Source organism: Rhinolophus sinicus, linkage group LG07, assembly GCF_036562045.2.
Source record: "Rhinolophus sinicus isolate RSC01 linkage group LG07, ASM3656204v1, whole genome shotgun sequence".
Taxonomy (NCBI): domain Eukaryota; kingdom Metazoa; phylum Chordata; class Mammalia; order Chiroptera; family Rhinolophidae; genus Rhinolophus; species Rhinolophus sinicus.
In genome coordinates, this window is record NC_133757.1 from 103,522,251 (window position 1) to 103,545,196 (window position 22,946).

The following is a 22,946-nucleotide window of genomic DNA, read 5'->3' on the forward strand; positions in this document are numbered from 1 at the left end:
ACACATACAATATCCTTCCTATAGATTTACTGTCTGCAACCCCACATCAAAATTTAGGTCTCATTGCCTTCCAACCCCATGTCTAAGTGTCTAAAACTTAACATCTTCCTTACTCAATCGTTCAACAAATATTGAAAGCATATAAGTTGCAAGTCAACTAGATGCTGGGTGTGTAATAGTGAATATCACACTATACTCACTCCATATGTCTGTTGGGAAATACAGATAAACAAATATTACCATCGAACATGGTGTTATATGGACTCAGCTAAGAAAACTGGAAATGTCACATTGCAATTTTCACTTTGTCAGCATAAACACTGACATATTTTTGCAAAAATGGAAACACAAATAAAGCTAAATTATGAGTCATGATCATGTTCACTTTTGACACTTATTTTTGTGACATGCCATGTGACTTCATAGAGGAAAGTGAAACTGTGACAAAAAACACATTCTTCCCATCACACACACACACACACACACACACACACACACACACACCTTACTAAGATGTATGTAACTGACAGTGTAGTTTAATTATGTACCAGGACTTCCCAGGCATTAAGTGGAAGAATAGCTCCCTCTTTGTCTCCTGTAGTCCCAAAAGCTTTCCTCTCAACTGTGTTACCAGAAAGCACCTGAAAACACTACCTCAGCATTTGGGTCCATTCTTATCATTGTAATAAACAACTAAAGACCAAACTCCTGATAGAAATGTCCAAGTATTCTTTTTCTGATTCTGATCTCAGGAATTCCAAAAGAAATGATAACTTGCATGTTATCTCCCATGTGTTGGTGTAAGGAAAATCCTCTTATCCTTATGGAGAGCAACAGTGACCCCTACTGCTCAAATAAGGCAGCTCCGGGTGTCAACCAGGACAGGGATTCTTTTCTGGGTCGTGGATCATTTTGTGAATCCGAAGAAACCTATATAGTTCCCTTCACCAGAACAAAATTCAGGTTCTTACATAAACACAAAATTTGCGTACTATATATAGGTAATTCTTGGGTCCCTGAGCTAGTAATAGGGTCACGGAGCTCTTTCTAAAAGTTTCAAGTGGATAATATAATTCTGTAAATTTAAGAGAGCTTTTCAAAAGGAGCATAATCTCGTCCAATCTACCTCAATCATTACAATGTTTTTACGAGTCTGGGCTTACAATATTTTTCAGGAATATTAACTAACAAGCTAACAGACCCAAATAGACAGTTACTATATTGCCATAGACATATTAGAATCTTGCTTCTATTTCTATAATTTTATTGTCATTTAAAATCATGTTCTTTTGTATAGTTATTACTGTCTTTATAGTTACAAGATTTAGTGTCACTAGCACAGTATGTATTTTGTAATGATGATATTTCCTTGCAAGCCCTACCATCAGTGACCACTGTTAGAGAAAATCAGTTCTTAGGCAAAACTTACACTCAAATTCAGAGATGACTGCATTTTCAGGTATGACTTTAATGTGTTTAATTAATTTAAATTAATACATTTCTAAATGGGATGATCCATTCACATTGCTATGCTTTTGATAGACTGCACACCCCCTCCTCAAAGTATTGATTATGGCTAAGGAACAAGCAGAGCCAGTGAAATGTTTGTCTATTCAAGTTTGAAAATGTCCAATTCCGTCCATTTTTCTGTATACCTAGCAAAACACGTGTTCCCGGAGCCTCCGCTCCGCAGACCCGAGACTCTGCCCCAGAGGCGACCCGGAGGGTAAAAACGCTCGCGCCTCCACCCCAGGAAGCCTGCGGGGGACCAGCGCGCAACGTGCGGAGCTGCGTCACATCCGGCGTCAGGGCGCCCGATTCCGGAAGAGGCTGCTGTTGTGGCGGCGGTTTCTCTGTTGGTGATTAGTTATCTTTCCTGCCAGAGCGGTGCAATACACGGCAGCATCATGGTTGAGGTAAAGTGACGTTTGGTACTGAGGAGTAGTTTGCTCCTGGGCTGTTTTCCTTTGGCGACAGGCACGGGGGATCGAGGGGAGTCTGGGGAGAGTAGAAGCTGCTAGGGGAGGCTGTGTGGCCGAGGCCAGGGAGTCTCTGTAGGTTTTCAGGGAGAGAGAGAGGCTTTTCAGGGGATGAGAGCACGAATTGGAGGTTCCGCCCGGGCGGGAAGCCTAAGATAACGCCTCCACTCCGTGTTTAACCCTTGGGCACTTGCGCCGGGCACGGCCCTCGGAGGCGGGGCTTCTGTCGCTGTTCGACCCCCGTGCGCGCCGCCTGCGGGGTAGTGTCAGTGAGTCTGTTCTGAGAGCCTGGCGGTTTTCTCCGGGGTGGACTTTGTCTCTTCTTGTAGCTCTTCCCCAGGAAAATTTCCCGTTCTTGAATTTTTGCATCTCTGCCTAGCTTGAACAACCATTCTGTTAGCAAGTCTTGTCTGTCTTTTCTCAGAGCTATTTCTTGACTTTTGTCCATACCCACTGCCATCACCGTGATTCAGACCAACCTCATCTTTCATCTCGACAGTTGCGTTGGTTCCCAACTGGTCTCCTTCCATCTCTCTCTCTCTCTCTCTCTCTCTCTCTCTCTCACACACACACACACACACACACACGTACACAAGTTAATCTATTTAAAAATGTAAGTTGGTCCTGCTTTTCTTGCTTAAAACCCTTTACTGGCCCTATGCTGCTAGAACAAAAATGCAGACTGCTATAATGGTCTTAAAAAAAAAAACACCCTAACTAGATCTGGACCATGTCTACCCTAGCAACCTCATCTTGCATCATAACTCACCCTCTCACCGAATATATACAATTGTTCTGCCCCTCCTGGCATTTTTTCTGTTACTGAATACCTTTGTACATGGTGTTTTCGTTCTGCCGGCATTGTTCTTACCTCTTTTCTGTGCAAGGCTAACACCCTTTCTGCTTAAATAGCACCGCAGAAAGATCTTACGTAACTATCCTGTTTTTGCCCCACTCTCTCAGTCCCTTGCCTCTTTTCTTCACAGTACTTACCAACATGTGGAGTTATTTTGCTTATTTTTATTTGTCTGTTTCATCTTGAGCACAGCGACCATGACCGTCTTTTTATCGTTCTATTGTTAGCTTCCAGCCCAATACCTACCAGATACAATACCTACCAGACACATAGTAGCTCAGTAAACTTTTATTGAATAAATGACTAATCTCAGTTGGTATACTTGGGGTTCTAGCAAAAAAGGGGAGCTTCCTCCTCTTCTCTGAACTTGACTGCTGTAGCTTGCTACAAATAGCTGTGGTGAGTGGTGCAAAGATTTTGATATATTTAAACGCACAACGAAATGACAATTTGACTTTAATTTAGGTTTGATATGTGTAGTCTGTGGCTAGATATGTAATTACACTCTTTCTTTCTAGGAAGTACAGAAACATTCTGTGCATACACTTGTGTTCAGGTCGTTGAAGAGGACCCATGACATGTTTGTAGCTGATAATGGAAAACCCGTGCCTTTGGATGAAGAGAGGTAGGTATAGTTCCTTTTCAATTGCTAGAATTTTTAAACTAAAATTGGGGGAAGAGAGCAGAGAGAGGGGGACCTTGAGAGTTTAGTGAATAACACTAACACTCGCAGAATATCTATTCAGTAATGAGTGGAGTAACTTAAGCTGATTTAATTTTTTTGGCCTTTTACATTAATTAGTTAATTACTTAATTAATTAATTAATTGCATTTTACAAATACCCAGTAATTAGGAGAGTCCCATTTAGGTATTTTATTTTATAATCAATCACTTTGTATGTGCTTTCAGCTTCCCTCCCGCTGCTCTCAGAGCCTTGCTGAGCTGAAATTGTACCTGGCCAGTACTTCTACTCCCATCTTTTCTCGTTAGTATGATGAAGATTTTTGAGTGGTGGCATATTTTTGGTTCTACATCTCCAGCTCCAGTCTAGGATTGCATTATGTGCAGTGTTCCTTCTTTGTTCTTCACCCTTCTTTTAAAGTCTACTTAATTCCTCAAACAAGCATTTATATTTAATTTGTAAAGTAGGCTATTCTTGAAAACAGTATAATAAGTGCATTTCTTTTTAAAATATTGAGCTAATTAAGTATTTCGATCATTTCTAACCTTCGAAATATCTAGTAAACGTTATTGTAGAAACTTTTACTGTATTTTTGTATTTAGACATTTGAAGGAAAGTATTGATTCTGAGGATTTTTTAAAAAGATATATTTGTTTCTATTTTAAAATCAGTTAGACCCTTGATAACTCATCATGAAAGGTTTTATATTTATCGATTAACAAACTAAAATATTTCTTAGACTTAATGGACTCTGTGTGGTGGGTTGTGAATAAAAGTGTGGAAATGTACTTGGAAATTTTGAGCTTTTTAAAATGTTGAAAATCTTCATAGAAACTTTTTCTACATAATTAGGCAAACTTAAGCTATTTAAGTACTTGTTTCCTGTCTATCTGTGAATATACTTATTTTGGTGACTATATTTGAAGTACTGAAAAATACATTCTTTTGTTTATAACTGTTTTAAATAGTCACAAACGAAAAATGGCAATCAAGCTGAGGAATGAGTATGGTCCTGTGTTGCATATGCCTACTTCGAAAGAAAATTTTAAAGAGAAGGGCCCTCAGAATGCATCGGATTCATATGGTCATAAACAATATCCTGCCAATCAAGGTGAGTGTGGCATTGTCAGAAATGCCAGAACTTACATGTGAATTTTTAAAAATAAATGAAATATTTTATTAGTGCCCCTCTTGGTGGAAGACTAATTAGAGCCAGAACGTATTTTAACACCACTAGTATTATGATGGAAGTCTGGATTTCCTCATTGGAATAGTGAGTGAGATACGTACTGGTTGGTGGGTTTTAGTCTTACAGGAAGTAAAAATAAAAGTGGTAGTATAATGGCAGAAACTCTTAGGATATTGAGATGGTTAGAGTGCAAAAATTCCTGATTTGTGGGGAGACCATCTATCTCTTTAGACTATAATTCAGAAAGATTATAAATACTGAAATTGTAGTGAATAAAGATAATTCAAGATTCCACAGGGAAACCATTTGCTTAAAAGAAAAATCAGAGTGAATTATTACTTTATAGGGTGACCTCTACACACGATTGTTATGTAGCAAATGCACAAGTTTTCTCGACATCATGTCAGCAAATGGTCAAGGAAATCACTATGTACATGGTCTTCAGAAGTCAAAAACAAAAAAAATGCTCAGCTTTACTTTTGAAGTTTGGGTTTATTTATGAAAATTTTAGAAATCCAGTTGATAAGTTAAAATTACTTAATTCATTAAAAGAAATGTACTAGTATGTACTAGTATGGTACATAAGATAAATTTTGCAATTGATGAATTTCTCTTGTATTTTTTAAGGACAAGAAGTTGAATATTTGGTGACGGGTACACATCCCTATCCTCCTGGACCTGGTAAGTGAGCTGTTACATATTGAAAATGTCTTATTGTCACATGTATTTCCATGAATAAACTAATAATATGATTCCCGTTGCCTGTAAAATACAAGATAAGCTTAATAGCCCAACATCCAGCTTTTTAGATGATAATTAGCGAATACTTAGTGTCATATGCATTCATTGGGCAAACATTCATGAGCACCTATATTTTTTCAGGCACCATGCTAGGAATTTGTAGTCAATAAGACTGCCCCAGGGTAAGACAAGCTTATTATTTGGAGGTTTAGACAGACACGTAAATGTCACTAAGCTTATAAAAGTGATGCTAGAAGTGTTAGTATAGAAGCAGTTGTGATAGAAATGTTACCTGGGTGTGTGTGTAGAGGAATTGGCACACAAATGGAGCGGTCAGTATAACAAAAGTAGAGGATAAAAAGCTTAGAATATCTATTTTGGAAGACAGAATTCACCATATTGAAAGTATAGGCGAATCAGTGCTTCTTGTAGTAATTTACATTTATTCTTTGAAACATTCTGTTAATATTTGGGGAACTGCTTAATTTTATGTATAATGGCAATATCCCAAGAGTATAGAAATTTAACTTCTCTATCTTGTGCTTTGTTAATATCAGGCTGCTTGTGATTAAATCAAATTTGAGTTACGTGTTGTTAAGCAGTATTTGTTGTAAAAATGTTAGTGACAAAAAACATGCAAAACATAATCAGTTCTTGTAATGTCACCACCAGGAGATAATCACCTTCTTGCTGTATTTTCCTCCAGTAGTTTATTTTAAATGCATGCAAATGAAAACAAAGAGAGCCACTAAAAGGAATTATTTTTTGTTTGTTTTGATTTTTTTTTTTTTTTTAAAACAGGGGTTGCTTTAACAGCAGATACTAAGATCCAAAGAATGCCAAGTGAATCAGCTGCACAGTCCTTAGCTGTGGCATTACCTTCTGCTCAGGCCAGGTATGAAATATGCTCGTCAAATATTATCTAATGATGATGATTTTGAAAGCATAATTCACTGTTCACATTTTATCTCATTTTTAAATTTGTCTTTTTATAATTATTACATGACATTTTTCTTTACCAGTGCTTACAGAAATTTAACATATAAAGTTTGTTCTGCAGAACACATGACTGAAGGCATTACATACTGAGATGTGATGTTTTTTGCTTCAGGGTTGATGCAAACCGCAGTGCACCTGCTGGAGGTGAATACCGACTTCCTGGGGCCTCTGACCGTTCGCAGCCTGCAGGAATGACTTCGGTAGGTTTCCCTGTGTCAAATCACGCTGCAGGTTTCTACCTTTTGGAACAGGTGGCCTTATTTCCCTTCATCTCAAGAGTCTTCCCTTAATTTTTAAATAAATGAACATGTTTTGGAATTGTTGAACAGCACCCTGAGCTAATTGTTACTATTTCATAGCCCTAAATTTTAAGTTGCTAGTGAATTGACATGATTTTTAGATTAAAATTCTGTTAATTCTGTGTCTACTTACATATTGTACATAATATTTATTATGATGAAGATAATGTGATGTTGCTCTTTATTATCCACTATTAAAAATATAAGGAGTATATTCTGAAATTTGTTTCAGGTATAAAACCTTAAAATTAAACTCTTAAGTTGATTTATACAGTTGGAGTTGAGTGCTGTTAGTATTTTAATTTCATGGGCTATACACTAGTGTTATATAAATGAACATTTAGAAATACATAAGTTTTTATAAGTAAATGGCAGCAGCTATTGTTATTGGTGAAATAGTTAGAGAAAGAATAATTGAAAATATGCTGTCACTTGAAATAAGTGTAGGCTTTATTTTTTCAATTTCGCAGTTGATTTGGCTTTATGGAGTAAATGAATTTGTAGTCCTCTCACATTTCTTTTTTAGCCTCCATTCGCAAGTCTCTCTGCCCAGGCCTTCTGCCTCCTTAGGAGGAAGTAATGTTAGCTTCTTAAGGGTAGAAACTTTATGGGTTTAAGTAATTTTTAGATGGATGCTGACAGTAGATCACATATCAGCTAGAATACCTTTTAAACTAGTATCAATATATTTTGGGGGAAGATAAAGGAATTATCAGTCATTCTTTTGTAATATTAAATCAATGATGTTAAAATACGACAATGAAAGGCATTGGCATTAATCTGCTTACTCACTTGAATAATAATAGGAGCTTACACAGAGTGTTTTACTATTGTTCATCTTCATAATAACGGTAGGAGGTAGGCACTCTTATTTTAAAAACGAGGCACAGAGGTTCATAATTTTTACCGAAGGTCAATCAGCTAGTAGTAATTGGCAGAGCTGGGTTTCCAACTCATGCACAGTGGTATGTGCTCTTAACTTTAGTATTCTGCCTCTCTGAGATTTTGAATTGCTTGTTAAAATTAACACGCAGAAAATATTGTTCTGTTCAGAAGTTTTAGATTCATTTTCTAATTATGCAAACATTTTTAGCTGTCCTTTGCTCTTTATATAAGGTAAAACACTTTCATAAATCCCTTTGAATTTCCATTTTTGAATTGGTAACCCAAAAAGTTAATAATAATGTGATCTGTTCCATCTCCAGGCTGTTATGGAGGGTGGTAATGCCAAGAACTCTGCACTGATGGCTAAAAAAGCCCCTACAATGCCAAAACCCCAGTGGCACCCACCATGGAAACTCTACAGGGTGAGTGAATCTGTATATTATTCCACTACATGAAACACGATCACTGCTTTCCAGTTGATGATCTGAGTAATAGAATAAGGAGGAAAAGGAGTGAATGTGAGAACTCATAAAGTGATCTGAGATGGAATGGGAGAAGGGGCTTAGGCACTATCTGAAAAGATCCTGGGAAGGAGACTTCTTTAAATAAAAGCTGTGCTTGTATTTTGTATAAAATATTGATAGAAGGCTACTGAATGTGAAGAACAGACGAAATAAATTTAAGAAAGTGAGCTATTTAATGTGGAGGCCGAGAGAGAAAACCAATATATTAGGACATTTCTTTGGACCTACTGATCATCTTGTCAATTATAGTAAATTGAAATGATTCAAATGTTCCAGATCTAAAATAAAATGTATGTAGTAGGAAAAGTACAGCTACACGTAATTTAATATATATGTTAAATTTTACTTTTTAGTAGAAGAGATTTTCTTTTGGTACAGATCTAATCAATTTAATAGAGACATATGTAGGTTTGGTTTGGGTAATCACTATTACAGGAAATAGAAGTTACGTTGACTCAAAAACCACTCCCGTGCTATTTTTTTTTATAGCTGTTCCCTTCTGCAAACCTGGCAACCATTGATTTGTTTCCCATCACTATAGTTGTGTCTTTTCAATTTTGTCGTATAAATGGAATCATTCACCATGTAACTTTTGAGACTGACTTCCTTCACTCAGCTTAATGCCTTTGAGATTCATCCAAGTTGTTGCCAGTATTAATACATTCCTTTTTTGTTGCTGAATAGCAGTATTCCATTGTGTAGATACACCACAATTTGTGTATTCATTCACGGATTAAAGGTAATTTAATACTTTAAAATCTAATTGTCAAGTCATCTTGTAATCTTATTATTTGAAGATGTGGGGAGGGGCAATTCAAACTTGAATAAACTTTAACTTATGTGTAAAGAGTTGAAATTGAATGACCTAAAGTTACATGTCTGCCCATCCCACCTTTTTAAATTTATTTTTTTATTTTTCAATTACAGTTGATATTCACTATTATGTTAGTTTCAAGTGTACAGCATAGTGGTGAGACATTTATATAATTTATAAAGTGATCTGTCCCATTAGTCTGGTACCCACCTGGCACTATACATAGTTACTGTGCTTTACTTTACATTCCCATGACTATTTTGTAACTACCACCAATTTGTACTTCTTAATCCCTTCACCTTTTTTACCCAGCCCCATAACCCTCTTCCAATCTGGTAACCATCAGTTTGTTCTCTGTATCTATAAGTCTGTTTCTGTTTTGGTTTTTTGTTATTTATTTTGTTCTTTAGATCCCACATAAAAGTGAGATCATATGATATTTGTCTTTCTCTGACTTATTTCACTTAGCATAATATGCTTTAGGTCCATCTATGTTGTCACCAGTGGTAAGATTTCATTTTCTTAATTGCTAATTGTCCATCGTATATATGTATCACATCTTCTTTATCCATCCATCTATTGATAGGCACTTAGGTTGCTTCCATATCTCAGCTATTGTAAATAATGCTGCAGTGAACGTAGGGGTGCATATATCTTTCCAAGTTAGTGTTTTGGATTTCTTCAGATAAATACCCAGAAGTGGAATTGCTGGGTCATATGATAGTTCTATTTTTAATTTTTTGAAGAACCTTCAAACCATTTTCCATAGTGGCTGCACCAATTTGCAATCCCACTAACAGTGCACAAGGGTTCCCTTTTCTCCACATCCTTGCCAACACTTGATGTTTCTTGTTTTTGATGATACTCATTCTGACAGGTGTGAAGTAATATTGTGGTTTTAATTTGTATTTCTGTAATGATTAATGATGTTGAACATCTTTTCATATGTCTATTGGCCGTCTGTGTGTCCTCTTTGGAGAAATATCTATTCAGGTCCTCTGCCCAAAAATGGGATACTCTTAACCAACGGGGTAATTCATACTTAAAAAACAATTTGTAAGTCATTACTAAAATTATAACTATGGGATAGCTAACAAAAACAAGCACAAAGTCATGACCTTCCCCAAACTTGGAGTCTTTTAAGAATGGTTTTCTCAAACACAGAGACAGACCAAAAACTGAGATATTAATACCAGTTTCTTATTGGTTATTGATATTTATGGTATCACTCCTACATTGTTTGTGAGAATATAGAAACTTATTCAAATTGATGACATTATGCTGTTTATTTTGCATGTAAATCTGGGTAACTAAGTTGTGGTAGCTGAAAGGAATAGAATGGATTCAAAATTCTATCTGATATTTACACCTAAAACAATTCTTAAGAATAATTTACCCATTTTGAAAGATTCTTCTCAGTTGTATTTATTCAATGAAAAAGAGTAAATAAATCAACAGATAATTTGGCTATTTCAATTAGGCTTCCATAAGAAGTCATGAGAGATTATTTTTCTTTTTTTTTTTGCTTGTTCACAAATTTTATTTTTAATTAAAAGGCGTATATATTGTCTTCCCAATTATAACATAAAGATAAAAAGCATGATATAAAATTCTGTTTAAAGTACACTTCCAACTTTTTTTTGTTTTTTTATAATTAGTTTCAAGTGTACAAAGCAATGTAATAGTTAGACATTTATCATTTATACCCCTCAAAGTGATAACTCCCCTCCCCCAATCTACTACCCCTCTGATACCGCATACAGCCATTACATTTCCACTGTCTCTATTCCTTAGATGCCGTACTCCACTTCTTGTGAATAGATAGGTAGGTAGGTAGGTAGGTAGGTAGGTAGATACACAAATACATATATATGTGATTATAGTTGACATTCATTATTATTCAGCTTCAGGTGTACAGTGCAGTTATCAGACATCTACACCGTCCCTAAAGTGGTCTCTCTAGTAAGATAAGTGTCCATTGGATACCCTACAAAATCTTTACAACATGATGGCTTTTGTATCCCCGTGGCTATCTTGTGGTTACTGATTTGCTTTTTAATCCCCTCACCTTCCCCCTCATCCCTACCCCCCACATCTGGGAACCCTCAGTTTTTCCTCTATCTCTGAGACTGTTTCTGATTAGTTTGTTCATTTATTCTATTTTTTAGACTCTGCATATAAGTGAGATCATAAGGTATTTGTCTTTCTCTGTCTGACTTATTTCACTTAGCATAATGTTCTCTAGGTCCATTCATATCATTGCAAATGGTAAGATTTCATTCTTCTTTATGGCCGAGTAATACTCCATTGTATAAATGTACCACATTTTCTTAATCCAATCATCTACCGATGGACATTTCGGTTATTTCCATGTCTTGGCTATTGTGAATAGTGCTGCAATAAACACAGGGGTGCATAAAATTTTTCGAATTAATGTTTTGGACTTCTCTGGATAGAGTGGAATTGCTGGGTCATAAGGTAGTTCCATTTCCAGTTTTTTGAGATACCTCCATACTGATTTCCATAGTGGCTGCACCAATCTGCAATCTCACCAGCAGTGCACGAGGGATCCTTTTTCTCCATATCCTCACCAGCACTTGTTTGTTGATATATTGATGATAGCCATTTGACTGGGGTGAGGTGGTATCTCACTGTGGTTTTTATTTGCATTTCTCTAATGATTAGTGAGGTTGAACATTTTTTATGTTTGTTTGCCATCTGTATGTCCTGTTTAGAAAAATGTCTCATGTCCTCTGCCCATTTTTTAATTGGGTTGTTTCTTTTTTGGTGTTGAGTTGAATGAGTTTTTTGTAAATATTGGATATTAACCCCTTATCCAATATATCATTGACAAATATCTTCTCCCATTCAGTAGGATCTCTTTTTGTTTTATTGATGGTTTCCATTGCTGTGAAAAAACATTTTAGTTTGACGTAATCCCATATGTTTATTTCTTCTCTTACTTCCCTTGCCCGAGGGGATATATCAGTAAAAATAATTACTCCGGGTAATGTCTATAAACTTTCTTCCTATATTTTCTTCCAGGAGTTTTATGGTTTCAGATCTTACGTTTAAGTTTTTAATCCATTTTGAATTTATTCTCGTATATGGTGTAAGGAGGTGTCCAGCTTCATTTTTTTTTTGCATGTGTCTGTCCAGGTTTCCCAGCACTATTTATTGTATAGACTCTCTCTACCCAGTGTAAATTCTTGCTTCCATTGTCATAGATTAAATAACCATATAGGCATGGATTTATTTCTGGGCTTTCTATTCTGTTCCATAGATCTATGTGTCTGTTTTTATGACAGCATCATGCTGTTTTGATTACTGAAGCCTTGTAGTATAATTTGATGTCAGGTATCGTGATACCTCCCACTTTGTTCTTATTTCTCAGGATTTCCAAGGCTATCTGGGGTCTTTTATGATTCCATATAAGTTTTAGGATTATATGTTATATTTCTGTGAAAAATGTCCCTGGTAGTTTGATAGGAATTGCGTTGAATCTGTATATTGCCTTAGGCAGTATATGGACATTTTAACTATATTAATTCTTCCTATCCATGAGCATGGTATATGTTTCCATCTATTTGTATCTTCTTTAATTTCTGAGATTATTTTTCTATCATATTTAGTTGAAATCAATGGAACATTTATTTATCTTAGTTTTGCCTTTAATTTTGTTTTTAAAAAGTCATAATAATGGGAAGAGCCTTGGAATGGAAGTTCAAGAAGTAAATTTGAATGACAGGTTTACTACTGTGTCCCTGAGTAAGTCACTAAGATTCTTAGGGTCTTCAGTCTCATTGATATCTCTCATTGTGGTTTTTATTTGCATTTCTCTGATGATTAGTGGTGTCGAGCATTTTTCATATGTCTATTGGCCATCTGTATGTCTTATTTAGAGAAACGTCTATTCAGGTCCTCTGCCCATTTTTTAATTGGGTTGTTTGTTTTGTTGGTGTTGAGTTATATGAGTTTTCTATAAATTTTGGATATTAACTCCGTATCAGATGCATCATTGGCAAATACATTCTCCAGTTCAGTAGGTTGTCTTTCAGTTTTGTTGATGGTTTCCTTGGCTGTACAAAAACTTTTTAGTTTGATGTAGTCCCATTTTTTAATTTTTTCTTTTGTTTCCCTTACCCAAGGAGATATACTAGAAAAAAAATACTACTAAGAGCAATGTTAGAGAGTTTACTGCCTATGTTTTTTTCTAAGAGTTTTATGGTTTTGGACTTACATCTAAGTCTTTAATCCATTTTGAATTTATTCTTATATGTTGATTAAGAACATGGTCCACTTTGATGTTTTTTGCATGTATCTGTCCAGTTTTCCCAACACCATTTATTAAATAGACTGTCTTTACCCTAGTGAGTATTGTTGCCTCCTTTGTCGTAGATGAAATGACCATACAGGTATGGGTTTATTTCTGGGATCTGTGTTCTGTTCCACTGATCTCTGTGTTTATCTTTATGCCAGTATCATGCTGTTTTGATTACTGTAGCTTTGTATAGTTTGATATCAGGTAGTGCTATTCTACCCTTTTTTTAATACAGGTGATCAGTGGGCATCTTGGTTGGGTTCGATGTATTGCTGTGGAACCTGGAAATCAGTGGTTTGTTACTGGATCTGCTGACAGAACTATAAAGGTAATAAGGAAGGAAGAAAAAAATAAACCTGACTTTGTGTTTGCCATGTATATTTTATCTATTTTAAGTTATTTCTTCTAGTGGGAATTGCTCTTGTAGCTCCTCTGATTTCTGAGACCTGATTATGTAGTAAAATTTATTATCTGTACCAGTTAATAAATATCTGTTTGAAAGTGATGTTTAAACAGTTTTTTTTCAAACACTGCATGCTGACTACCTACCAATTGATATTTAAGTTTTTTCCTCTCTGGTTATAAAATTGAAGCATGTTCATCTGTTAAAAAAAAAAAAAATGTGGAAAATATAGAGAAATAGAAAAGAACATAGACCCATATGTAATCCTACCACTGTCAGATATTTGAATTTATTTCTAGTATTTATTTCTGTGGATTTGTATGAGGGCATTTTCTTCTGACCTTTTTTCCTGTGTGTATAAATATGTATCTTTTAAAAATCATGCCTGGTATGTAATTTTGAACCCTGCTTTTTTTCACTTAGCATTGTATCAAAGGTAATATATATATATATATATATATATATATATATATATATATATCCCTGTGAAAAAATCAAACATCTTTTTAAATGATTCCATGGTATTATATCATTAGATATTTTATAACCTAGTTTTCTATTATTGGAGACTGAAGTTTTTAGTTTCCTGACTTTCACTATCACAAATAATGCTGTAATTAATCTTTGTACCTGGAGCTTTTTCTGTCTTTTAAATTATTTTATGATTGATTCCCAGAAATGGAATAATGGGTCAAACATTTTTGAATTCGGCAGCCAAAGTATAAATTATTTTCTAAAATGGTGCATTGATACTTGCAGCATATGAAAGGATTCTTTTTTTAGCCTATCAATTGTGTGTCTTTAAAAATATCTACTAATATGAGACGCAAAAGTGGGTAATCTTTTAAAAAGTATATATACACGAAATTTCTAGTGACGTAGAAGTTTTTGATAATCTTATAAAGCTACTTTTAAGGTTTTAAAATTTTTTATTCAGTTATAATTGACGTATATTTAGGTTAGTTTCAGGTGCACAACACAATGATTTGATATATATATTGTGAAATGATCACAGTAAGTCTAGTTAACATCCATCACTGTGCAGTTACACAATTTTTTTTCTTGTCATAAAAATTTTAAGATCTCTTAGTAACTTTCAAATATGCAATACAGTATTATTAATCATAGTTGCCAGGCATGCATTACATCCCCATAACTTACTAATTTATAACTGGAAGTTTGTACCCTTTGACTCTCTACCTATTTTACCCCTGGCTTCTGGCAACCACCAGTGTATTCTCTGTATCTATGAGCTTGGTTTTTCAGGGTTTGTTTTTTTTTTTTTTTGTACATTCTACATATAAGTGAGATCATGCAGTGAGATCATGTGTTATTTGTCTTTCCGTCTCTGACTTACTTTACTTAACATAATGCCCTCATGGTCCATCCATGTTGTTGCAAATGGCAAGATTTTGTTCTTTATGTCTGGACAATATTCCATTATATGTATATATACCACATGTTTTTATCCATTCATCCATTAATGGACCCTGAGGCTGTTTCCACAGGGGTTTTTTAAGTTGTTGCCATCCTTGGCTAATTTAATACCACGGTATTCATACTTTTGTTGCCAATAATATCCTTTAGAAAGTTAACCTTTTGTCATCTCTTACAAATATTTTCCGAGTTTGAGCACACCTTTTAATTCTCTTTTTACCCTGCTTTTATTTTTTGGTGGTTGGGGGGTTGTTTTGCAAATGAAAAATTTTTTATATGTTTATATCTCTCTTTGGAGACTTAATTTTAACATCAAGATTCTAAAACTTTGGAATAATCAACAAGAATGGAAATTAAATATTCTTCGGTTGCAGATCTGGGACTTGGCTAGTGGCAAGCTAAAACTGTCATTAACTGGGCACATCAGTACAGTGCGTGGCGTGATAGTAAGCTCGAGGAGCCCATACCTATTCTCCTGTGGGGAAGACAAACAAGTCAAATGCTGGGATCTGGAATATAATAAGGTAAGCTTGGATTTAAGGATTTAAAATGTGTCACTGTTTTTCTTTCTTTCTTTTTTTTAATTAAAATTTATTGGGGTGACAATGGTTAGTAAAATTACATAGGTTTCAAGTTTCCAATTCTGTAATACATCATCTATATATCACATTGTGTGTTCACCACCCAGAGTCAGTTCTCCTCCCATCACCATGCATTTGAGCCCGTTTAGCCACTGTTTTTCTAAGAGAGATTTTAACTTTCCTGCTTTATTTGTAGGTTATAAGGCACTATCATGGACATCTAAGTGCAGTGTATGGTTTGGATTTGCACCCAACAATTGATGTGCTGGTAACCTGTAGTCGAGATTCAACTGCACGGGTAAATGGAATAGAACTTTGTGTTTTTCTGTAAATATTGTTACACCTTACAGTATGCATATTTGGTATAGGAGTCATGTGTTGTTTGATAGAGAAAGATAGTTATCTTGACCCACCAGTAACCTGGTCCCTCAGTTTCTTGACTTGTATGTTGTTCCACCTTCCTCTTCAGTTCTGTGGCCTCACCATGTTTATCATTGGGAATGCGCTGCCCTGAAATGTGACACTCTCACATTCCATTCTGTCACCACAACTATTGTCCATTAGCTGTTCCATTCAGTAGTTCCATTATACCCATTTTTAGACTTTCAGTCCCCTGATCTTTCAGCTTTGTTTTGTCAGCTGTCTCCTCTCTACATTCCCCAGCCAGCTTAGAATTTACCTTTCACTTAAGGTGCTTTATTCATTACATTCAGGCACAGTTGTGCAGTAAATTCCCCGCCTGGGTTTATTCAGTTACCTGCCTGAGTTACAAATACCTGTTCTCTTTGACAGTATGTCTATTGTGTTTTTATAGATTTGGGATGTGAGAACTAAAGCCAGTGTACACACATTATCTGGACATACAAATGCAGTTGCTACAGTGAGGTGTCAAGCTGCAGAACCACAAATTATTACTGGTACGATCCATACTTTTCAAGTTTACAATATATTCATGTCAGAATGCATTATGATTACACATGTTTTTCATGTTTACTATGACTCATATTGTGTACACAGTGTTTCTGTGTGCATTTGAAATTTATTGTAACGTTTCATTCGATTAATTTTATCTCATACTTCTTACATATCATAGAATATGTCATAGATAGTGTCATGTAGTATCTGACTAGGAAATGGAGATGTTAGATAAAGTAAATATTGTTTCATAGGATCAAAATTACTGGTCTAGGAAATTAGAGTTAGAAGACAAGATACCCTGAGAAAAATAACCGTTAGAACTATTTTGAATCTTGTTTTTCTTAAAATAATGTTAGTAACAATGGATCTTTAAGACTAGAAAATAATTCCTTGATGTATATATTTTTTACCTTGATGTATTTTATTAACTGAAAAATCATTTGAGTTGTTTCCTTGTTCCTCTCCATTTGTTTTATTTGTTACTTGCATTTGTTATAGCTATTAACAGTGCATCAAGGGTTTATTACATTTTTTTAAGAATTAAATTTAAAACCAGCCTAAAATTTTGGAAGGACAAAGCAATTAGCCAAGAGTTGATATGACTTTCATTTAGTATATACGTGTCTATGGAAGAACACTTCATGTTTTATTGTACTTAACTTTTGTATTCTTGATCTGTGTTGTGGGGACGTGTTTGTACTTTCATTATAGGAAGCCACGACACAACAATACGATTATGGGATTTGGTGGCTGGAAAAACAAGAGTTACATTAACAAATCACAAGAAATCAGTCAGGGCTGTGGTGTTACATCCAAGACAGTAAGTTTATTTTCCTAATTTCTCTTTTTTCTTTAATTCTTAGTATAGTACAGAAATACCAGCATTAGTACTACTTTGGTAGACATTTAGACACCGTCATTTGCAGGCCTATACCACTCATGAACATGCATTTCTTTTTATTTTCCCTATGTAGTATTTTTCTTCATGCCCTATATGAGATGAGGAAAGTTTTCTACGTGATAAAAAATGATAATGTCAAGTGAGACAATATGAATAAATCATGGTTAAAAACTGCATGTAAATAGAAGCTAATAGTAGCTAGATTTAATGTTTTGGACATAAGTGTCATTGTACACTGAGATATACATAGAATAGTTTAATTCTTAAGGGGGGAGTTGATATACATGGAGGAAAAATAGAAACCATGAGCATTATAGTCAGGGTACCCACAGAGGGGAGCATCGTATCCCAAGCTACTGTTTTGTCATATCACATCACCCTGACTTTTTTCTGGTTGCATTCATGTCTTTTCTCTCCTCCCTCTCCTTCTCTCTCTCCCTTCCTCTCTCTGTTACCCTTATTCCCTCTCTCCTGCTTTCTCCCTTCACCAGTCTTCCTCACTCTCTTCCTCTCCCTCCTTCTCTTTCTCTACCTTTCTCTTGCCCTGTTTCTTTCCTTTTCTCTCCTCCTTCTGTTATCTTCTTTCCTTCCATTTCTTCTTCTTCACTCTCTCCAAAATAGTTGTACAACCCTTTGCTCTTTATGTGAAGTTTGCACACTTATTTCCCTAGCTCAGTATAGTGCACTGGGGAAATGAGAGGAGAATAAAACATTAATCTGGGTCTTAAAATACATTTAAAATAACTTGAAAATCTTATTTAACTTGGAACCAGTGTCTTGATATTTTTACCTCTTGGTGTGACAATAATATTTTGCTAAAACTACATAGATCAGTGAGTACACATGCAAAATACAACTATAATAAACTTCTTTAATTCTACCATTTTATTTAACATGTTTACTGTCATTAATTGTTTTTAATCTTATTTCAGTTACACATTTGCATCTGGTTCTCCAGATAACATAAAACAATGGAAATTCCCTGATGGAAGTTTCATTCAAAATCTTTCTGGTCATAATGCTATTATTAATACATTGACAGTAAATTCTGATGGAGTGCTTGTATCTGGAGGTAAAATAAGATTCTTATGATAAATGTATTTTAATCTGTCACTTTTTCTTTTAGTGAATGAATAAACATTTGTAAAATATCTAAGCCATCACACCTAAGTATTATAGCAGAACTTGCCTAATTAATGTGTGTTTGAATGTTTATATGTGTATTCATGCTTATTCATAATACATGTGGCATATTTCATAGTTCAACCTTCTTTGAGTTCCCACATGATAAATCTAAGGGATTTATGCTGGGGATTGCCTAAAATTTGGTTGTGTATTCTGGAATTGGATGTCATTTTGTGGTGCTTATTGAGATCTATAATTCTGAATTAAGCACAAATGAAGGTGGACAAACCAACATTCAGAGAAGCTTGAGTGCCTGTGTTTTGTGTATCTTTATAACTGTAGTAATTGCCATGGTGCTTTTATAATGGATGGTGCTTAATAAGTGTTTTTCAAGCTGAGTTGTTGAAGGGATACCAAGTTTAACTAGATCTTTCCCTTTAAGCTGACAATGGCACTATGCATCTTTGGGACTGGAGAACCGGCTACAATTTCCAGAGAGTTCATGCAGCTGTGCAGCCTGGGTCTTTGGACAGTGAATCAGGAATATTTGCTTGTGCTTTTGATCAGTCTGAAAGTCGGTTACTAACAGCTGAAGCTGATAAAACCATCAAAGTGTACAGAGAGGATGATACAGCAGTAAGTTCTCCATGTCACATACATTTTAAAGTAAAACAAATTAGCCATACCAATTTTGCAAGTGTTTTCTCATTTTAAAGTACTGAAATTCTCAGAAGGGAAAATAATCTTTATAGTATTAAAGTATTCATCATCTTGAGTAATATCTGCTCACAGATTTCTGTATTAGTTTCATTGATGCCAGCGAATCCATAGATTGTTTTAATTTTATTCCAGCTTTCCTTACTATAGTTACTGGGAAAATCTTGCACTAAGAAAAACAGCAAATAAATAGATCGCAGTGAATAGTAATTCTAGAAGCAACAGCTTTGGTGTTACTAGAATATTTAAATAGCAATTTTATTTGAGATGAAAAACCATAAACTGAATTTGTGAACCCATTCATCATTTATTAGATTCAGATAATGCTAAAAGTTTTATATATTGTTCCTAAAATTGTCAAATAACTGCTAGATATATAAGACCAAGTAATATAATTTAGAATAGATACCTTATTTTTGTTAGAGTTATGAAGCAAACTAATAACTTTGTTTTCTTATTTACTTTTCTATTTTTAGACAGAAGAAACTCATCCAGTCAGCTGGAAGCCAGAAATTATCAAGAGAAAGAGATTTTAATGTGGCATTGTCTTCTTGGTGGTTCCTTTCCTTTTTTTTTTTTTTTTTTTAGTTTGGCATTGATAAGGATATCCAGTCATTTGTGCTCTGGCTAGGGATATAAAGCAGAAACTCACATGCTTGAATCATTGCTGCTTCGTATTTTACAATAAACTGTCCCCCACCCCTATGTTTTTTATTTCTAAAATAAACAATTTGAGATCCCAGGAAGTAAGATGCAGATGTGAAGCATATGCAGGTTTGTTGAATATAACTATTCTAAAGATAGAATATTTTGTCAATTTTTTTTAAAAGATACCTTTTTTTTTTTTTAACTTACAGAACTGCTTACTATAATAGTACGTGTTATGAGGGGAGCAGTTTTTTTTTTTAATCTTTGAAAACTAGTTATCTGTGACTGATAATTTGGGATTAAAGGATTTGAAGTCTCAACTTATGTATGTTTATTCCACAAACAGTATTTGAGTGCCTGTCCCGCAAAGTTCTGCACTAGATACTGTTCAGGAAATAGACAAATAAAATGTGTCTGTCCTCCAAGACTTCCAGTTTAGTAGCTTATTATAGAACCTGGGGTAGCACAGAGGAAAAGACCATTAATGTTTCCTGGGAGGATTGTGGAAGACTTAATATAGTAAGTGATATTTGAGCTGAGCCTTGAGAGGGCAGAGAAGGAAAAGGCTATTCTAAGAGGAGGCATACAGTGAATGAAACCAGACATGTGAAAGTGTGGTGTGTTCTAGGAGCAAAATATTGTGTGCTGCAGTTGAGTGACTACAGCTGGTTGGTGGTTGGGAAATGTCATGTTTTGAGTTTGGATTTTATTCCACAAGAAGTAGGATGCCAGTATAGGTATCAAAACCTAGCCAAATAACTGGAGATACCAGTAGAAGTATTTTAAGCTGTAGCAAGGGCTGTAGTCTCATGAAGACTATAGAAAAGTGTTTCTAATACCTATGCCTCCTTCTGGTAAATGAATTTTGTAAACCCTGCCCATCCGATCCTCATTCCCCATCAGTCAAGATTTGTCAAACTTTCTGTAGTTAGAAAATATGGTTACAAGAACAACTGATTTAAATTCTTTTCTTCAAAATAAAAAGTTGCATCATAATTTTCAATAAGCATTTCCAAATTATATATATCCCATCTTGCATGCTATAGGTGGGAGTATAATTGTTACAACCTTTAGGTGGATAGTTTTCCAGAGTATATTGAAAGTGCTTGAACTCTTGCTAACTTCATTAGAAATGAAATTTCTAGGAAACTGCCTAATAGGAATAATCCGGTAAGTGTACACAAGCAAGTTCATTGCACCTTTGTGGTTTAATAGTTAAAACTAGCCCAGATGTCCTATCAATAAGGGACTGGTTTAATAGATTGTGGTACCTTCATGCAGTTTATTTCTATCAATTAAGAGTGAGGATTGTCTGGACTAATAAGATGTTCAAACTTTGCTCTTATGTAAGAAAAGCTGTGCAAGCATTTTTTTGTAAAATGACTTGTTAATTCTCTAAAACATAATGGAGAAGTAGCACCACATTGTTACCAGTGGCTTTGTGAGGGAGTGCAATTATGGGAGAACTTTCGTGATCTGCTTTATATATTTCTATAATGTTTTAATTTTCTATAAGCATGTATTTTGTAAACTTAAATAAAGAAGAACCCCACTACACTTGCATCCCTGAGAGCTTCAAATATGCCTTCTAACAGAAGAAAAATCAAAGATGTGAATAGTATCCCATCCCCAAAGGCCAAGAAGAAATTACTAGTACAAGATGAGAAAGATAGCCCCCATTACCCTGCCTAGCAAGTTTCAACTATTGTGTTTGTTAGGTACAAATACAAATTCTGAATAGCATTTAAAAAGTTCATTTCCCTGCTTCCTGGATGCTCTCCTGTATTTCGGTGTTCTTGAATCCTCTTGCGAACAGTTCACATATGGTCTTGAATCCCATGTAATTGTAAGCAGAATTTCATGCATGTGCCCTTCTCTTTCTTACTTAGCTGAACGCCAACCCTGGATTGAGCCCAAATCTCTTACTGTGCCTATGCCTTAAGTACACTCAAGCTGTAAAAGGCACCGGAGGGAAACAGCTATGGTAACTGGACTCCGTTGATTTATGACCACATGGCTCAAGTGGGCCATCAGTGAACACACACATGTTTCCACAGTTAATGTCTTCTGCCAGGACCCCTGTGAAAAAGGATGAGCTACCCACTTAGGAACAACTTCTCCAAATATACAATTGTTGACTTACACTCTCGTCTACTCCAGGACTTTTCTCCTATGATTAACCCCTTTCTTGGCACCATAATTTTCTTCCCTTTAACCAAATGATTCTCATCAACAAATGTTTTATTTTGAATACATATTTAATGTATGTATTTAAATAAATAGGCCTGCCTTAAAGACCTAATGTTCCCTTCTAAGTATGCACCCATTTTTAACTCCTTTTGTAGCAAAACTAGTTTTCATAACCTCATCTCTGTAATTTCCTCGCTTTCCATTCTCTCAACTGACTCCAAAAATAATGAAAATAAATGTGTTAAATATTGTTCTTAGAAAAGTAGAAGAGACTTTATAAGGGAGTTGATAAAAAAATAAGAAAATAGTGAAATACAGATTTTGAAAATAAACCTAAATGTTGCCTTTTTGGTATAAAAATAAACTAGATAAATCAATTAAAAATATTTAAAAAAATGATAAAGGGAGTGGGAGAAAAGAAAAGACAATTCTCTTCAATTCTATGCTATTTTAAAGAGCCAAGTAAAATGATGAAAGAAAAAATTCTGTGATTCCAGAAGATACAGAAAATTTAACCAGATTCATTACCATAGAAACAGTTGTCAAGGAGGAACCTCTTAAGTTCACCACTGGTATACGTCACCAAGCTCATAGAGCTTCAGAATGGAATACTAACTAATTCTAATGCCCTTTAAATTTTTCAGGACCTAGATAAATAAGGAAAGCTTTCGTGTGAGTATAACAAAGATACCCAAATCCAATACAGCACAAATAAAAGAAATTGTGATTTCATCTT

General features: G+C 35.0%; 1 protein-coding gene across 2 annotated transcripts; it reads left to right on the forward strand.

Annotated features, from left to right (window-relative positions):
- Positions 1–1,773: 1,773 nt before the first annotated feature.
- PLRG1 (pleiotropic regulator 1) lies at positions 1,774–21,577 on the forward strand. 2 transcript variants are annotated; one of them, XM_074338415.1, is made up of 16 exons: positions 1,798–1,916; positions 3,354–3,460; positions 3,746–3,821; positions 4,487–4,629; positions 5,335–5,388; positions 6,250–6,343; positions 6,560–6,647; positions 7,952–8,053; positions 13,526–13,618; positions 15,505–15,654; positions 15,908–16,009; positions 16,526–16,628; positions 17,341–17,449; positions 18,463–18,602; positions 19,098–19,291; positions 19,849–21,577. In XM_074338415.1, exons 4-16 carry the CDS (start codon positions 4,500–4,502, stop codon positions 19,906–19,908), a joined length of 1,419 nt encoding a protein of 472 aa, XP_074194516.1. In that variant the 5' UTR covers positions 1,798–1,916; positions 3,354–3,460; positions 3,746–3,821; positions 4,487–4,499; the 3' UTR covers positions 19,909–21,577. The 2 variants fall into 2 exon arrangements, with proteins under 2 accessions (XP_019588804.2, XP_074194516.1); XM_019733245.2 differs by lacking the exon at positions 3,746–3,821 and having other exon boundaries at positions 1,774–1,916.
- The last annotated feature ends 1,369 nt before the right edge of the window (positions 21,578–22,946 follow it).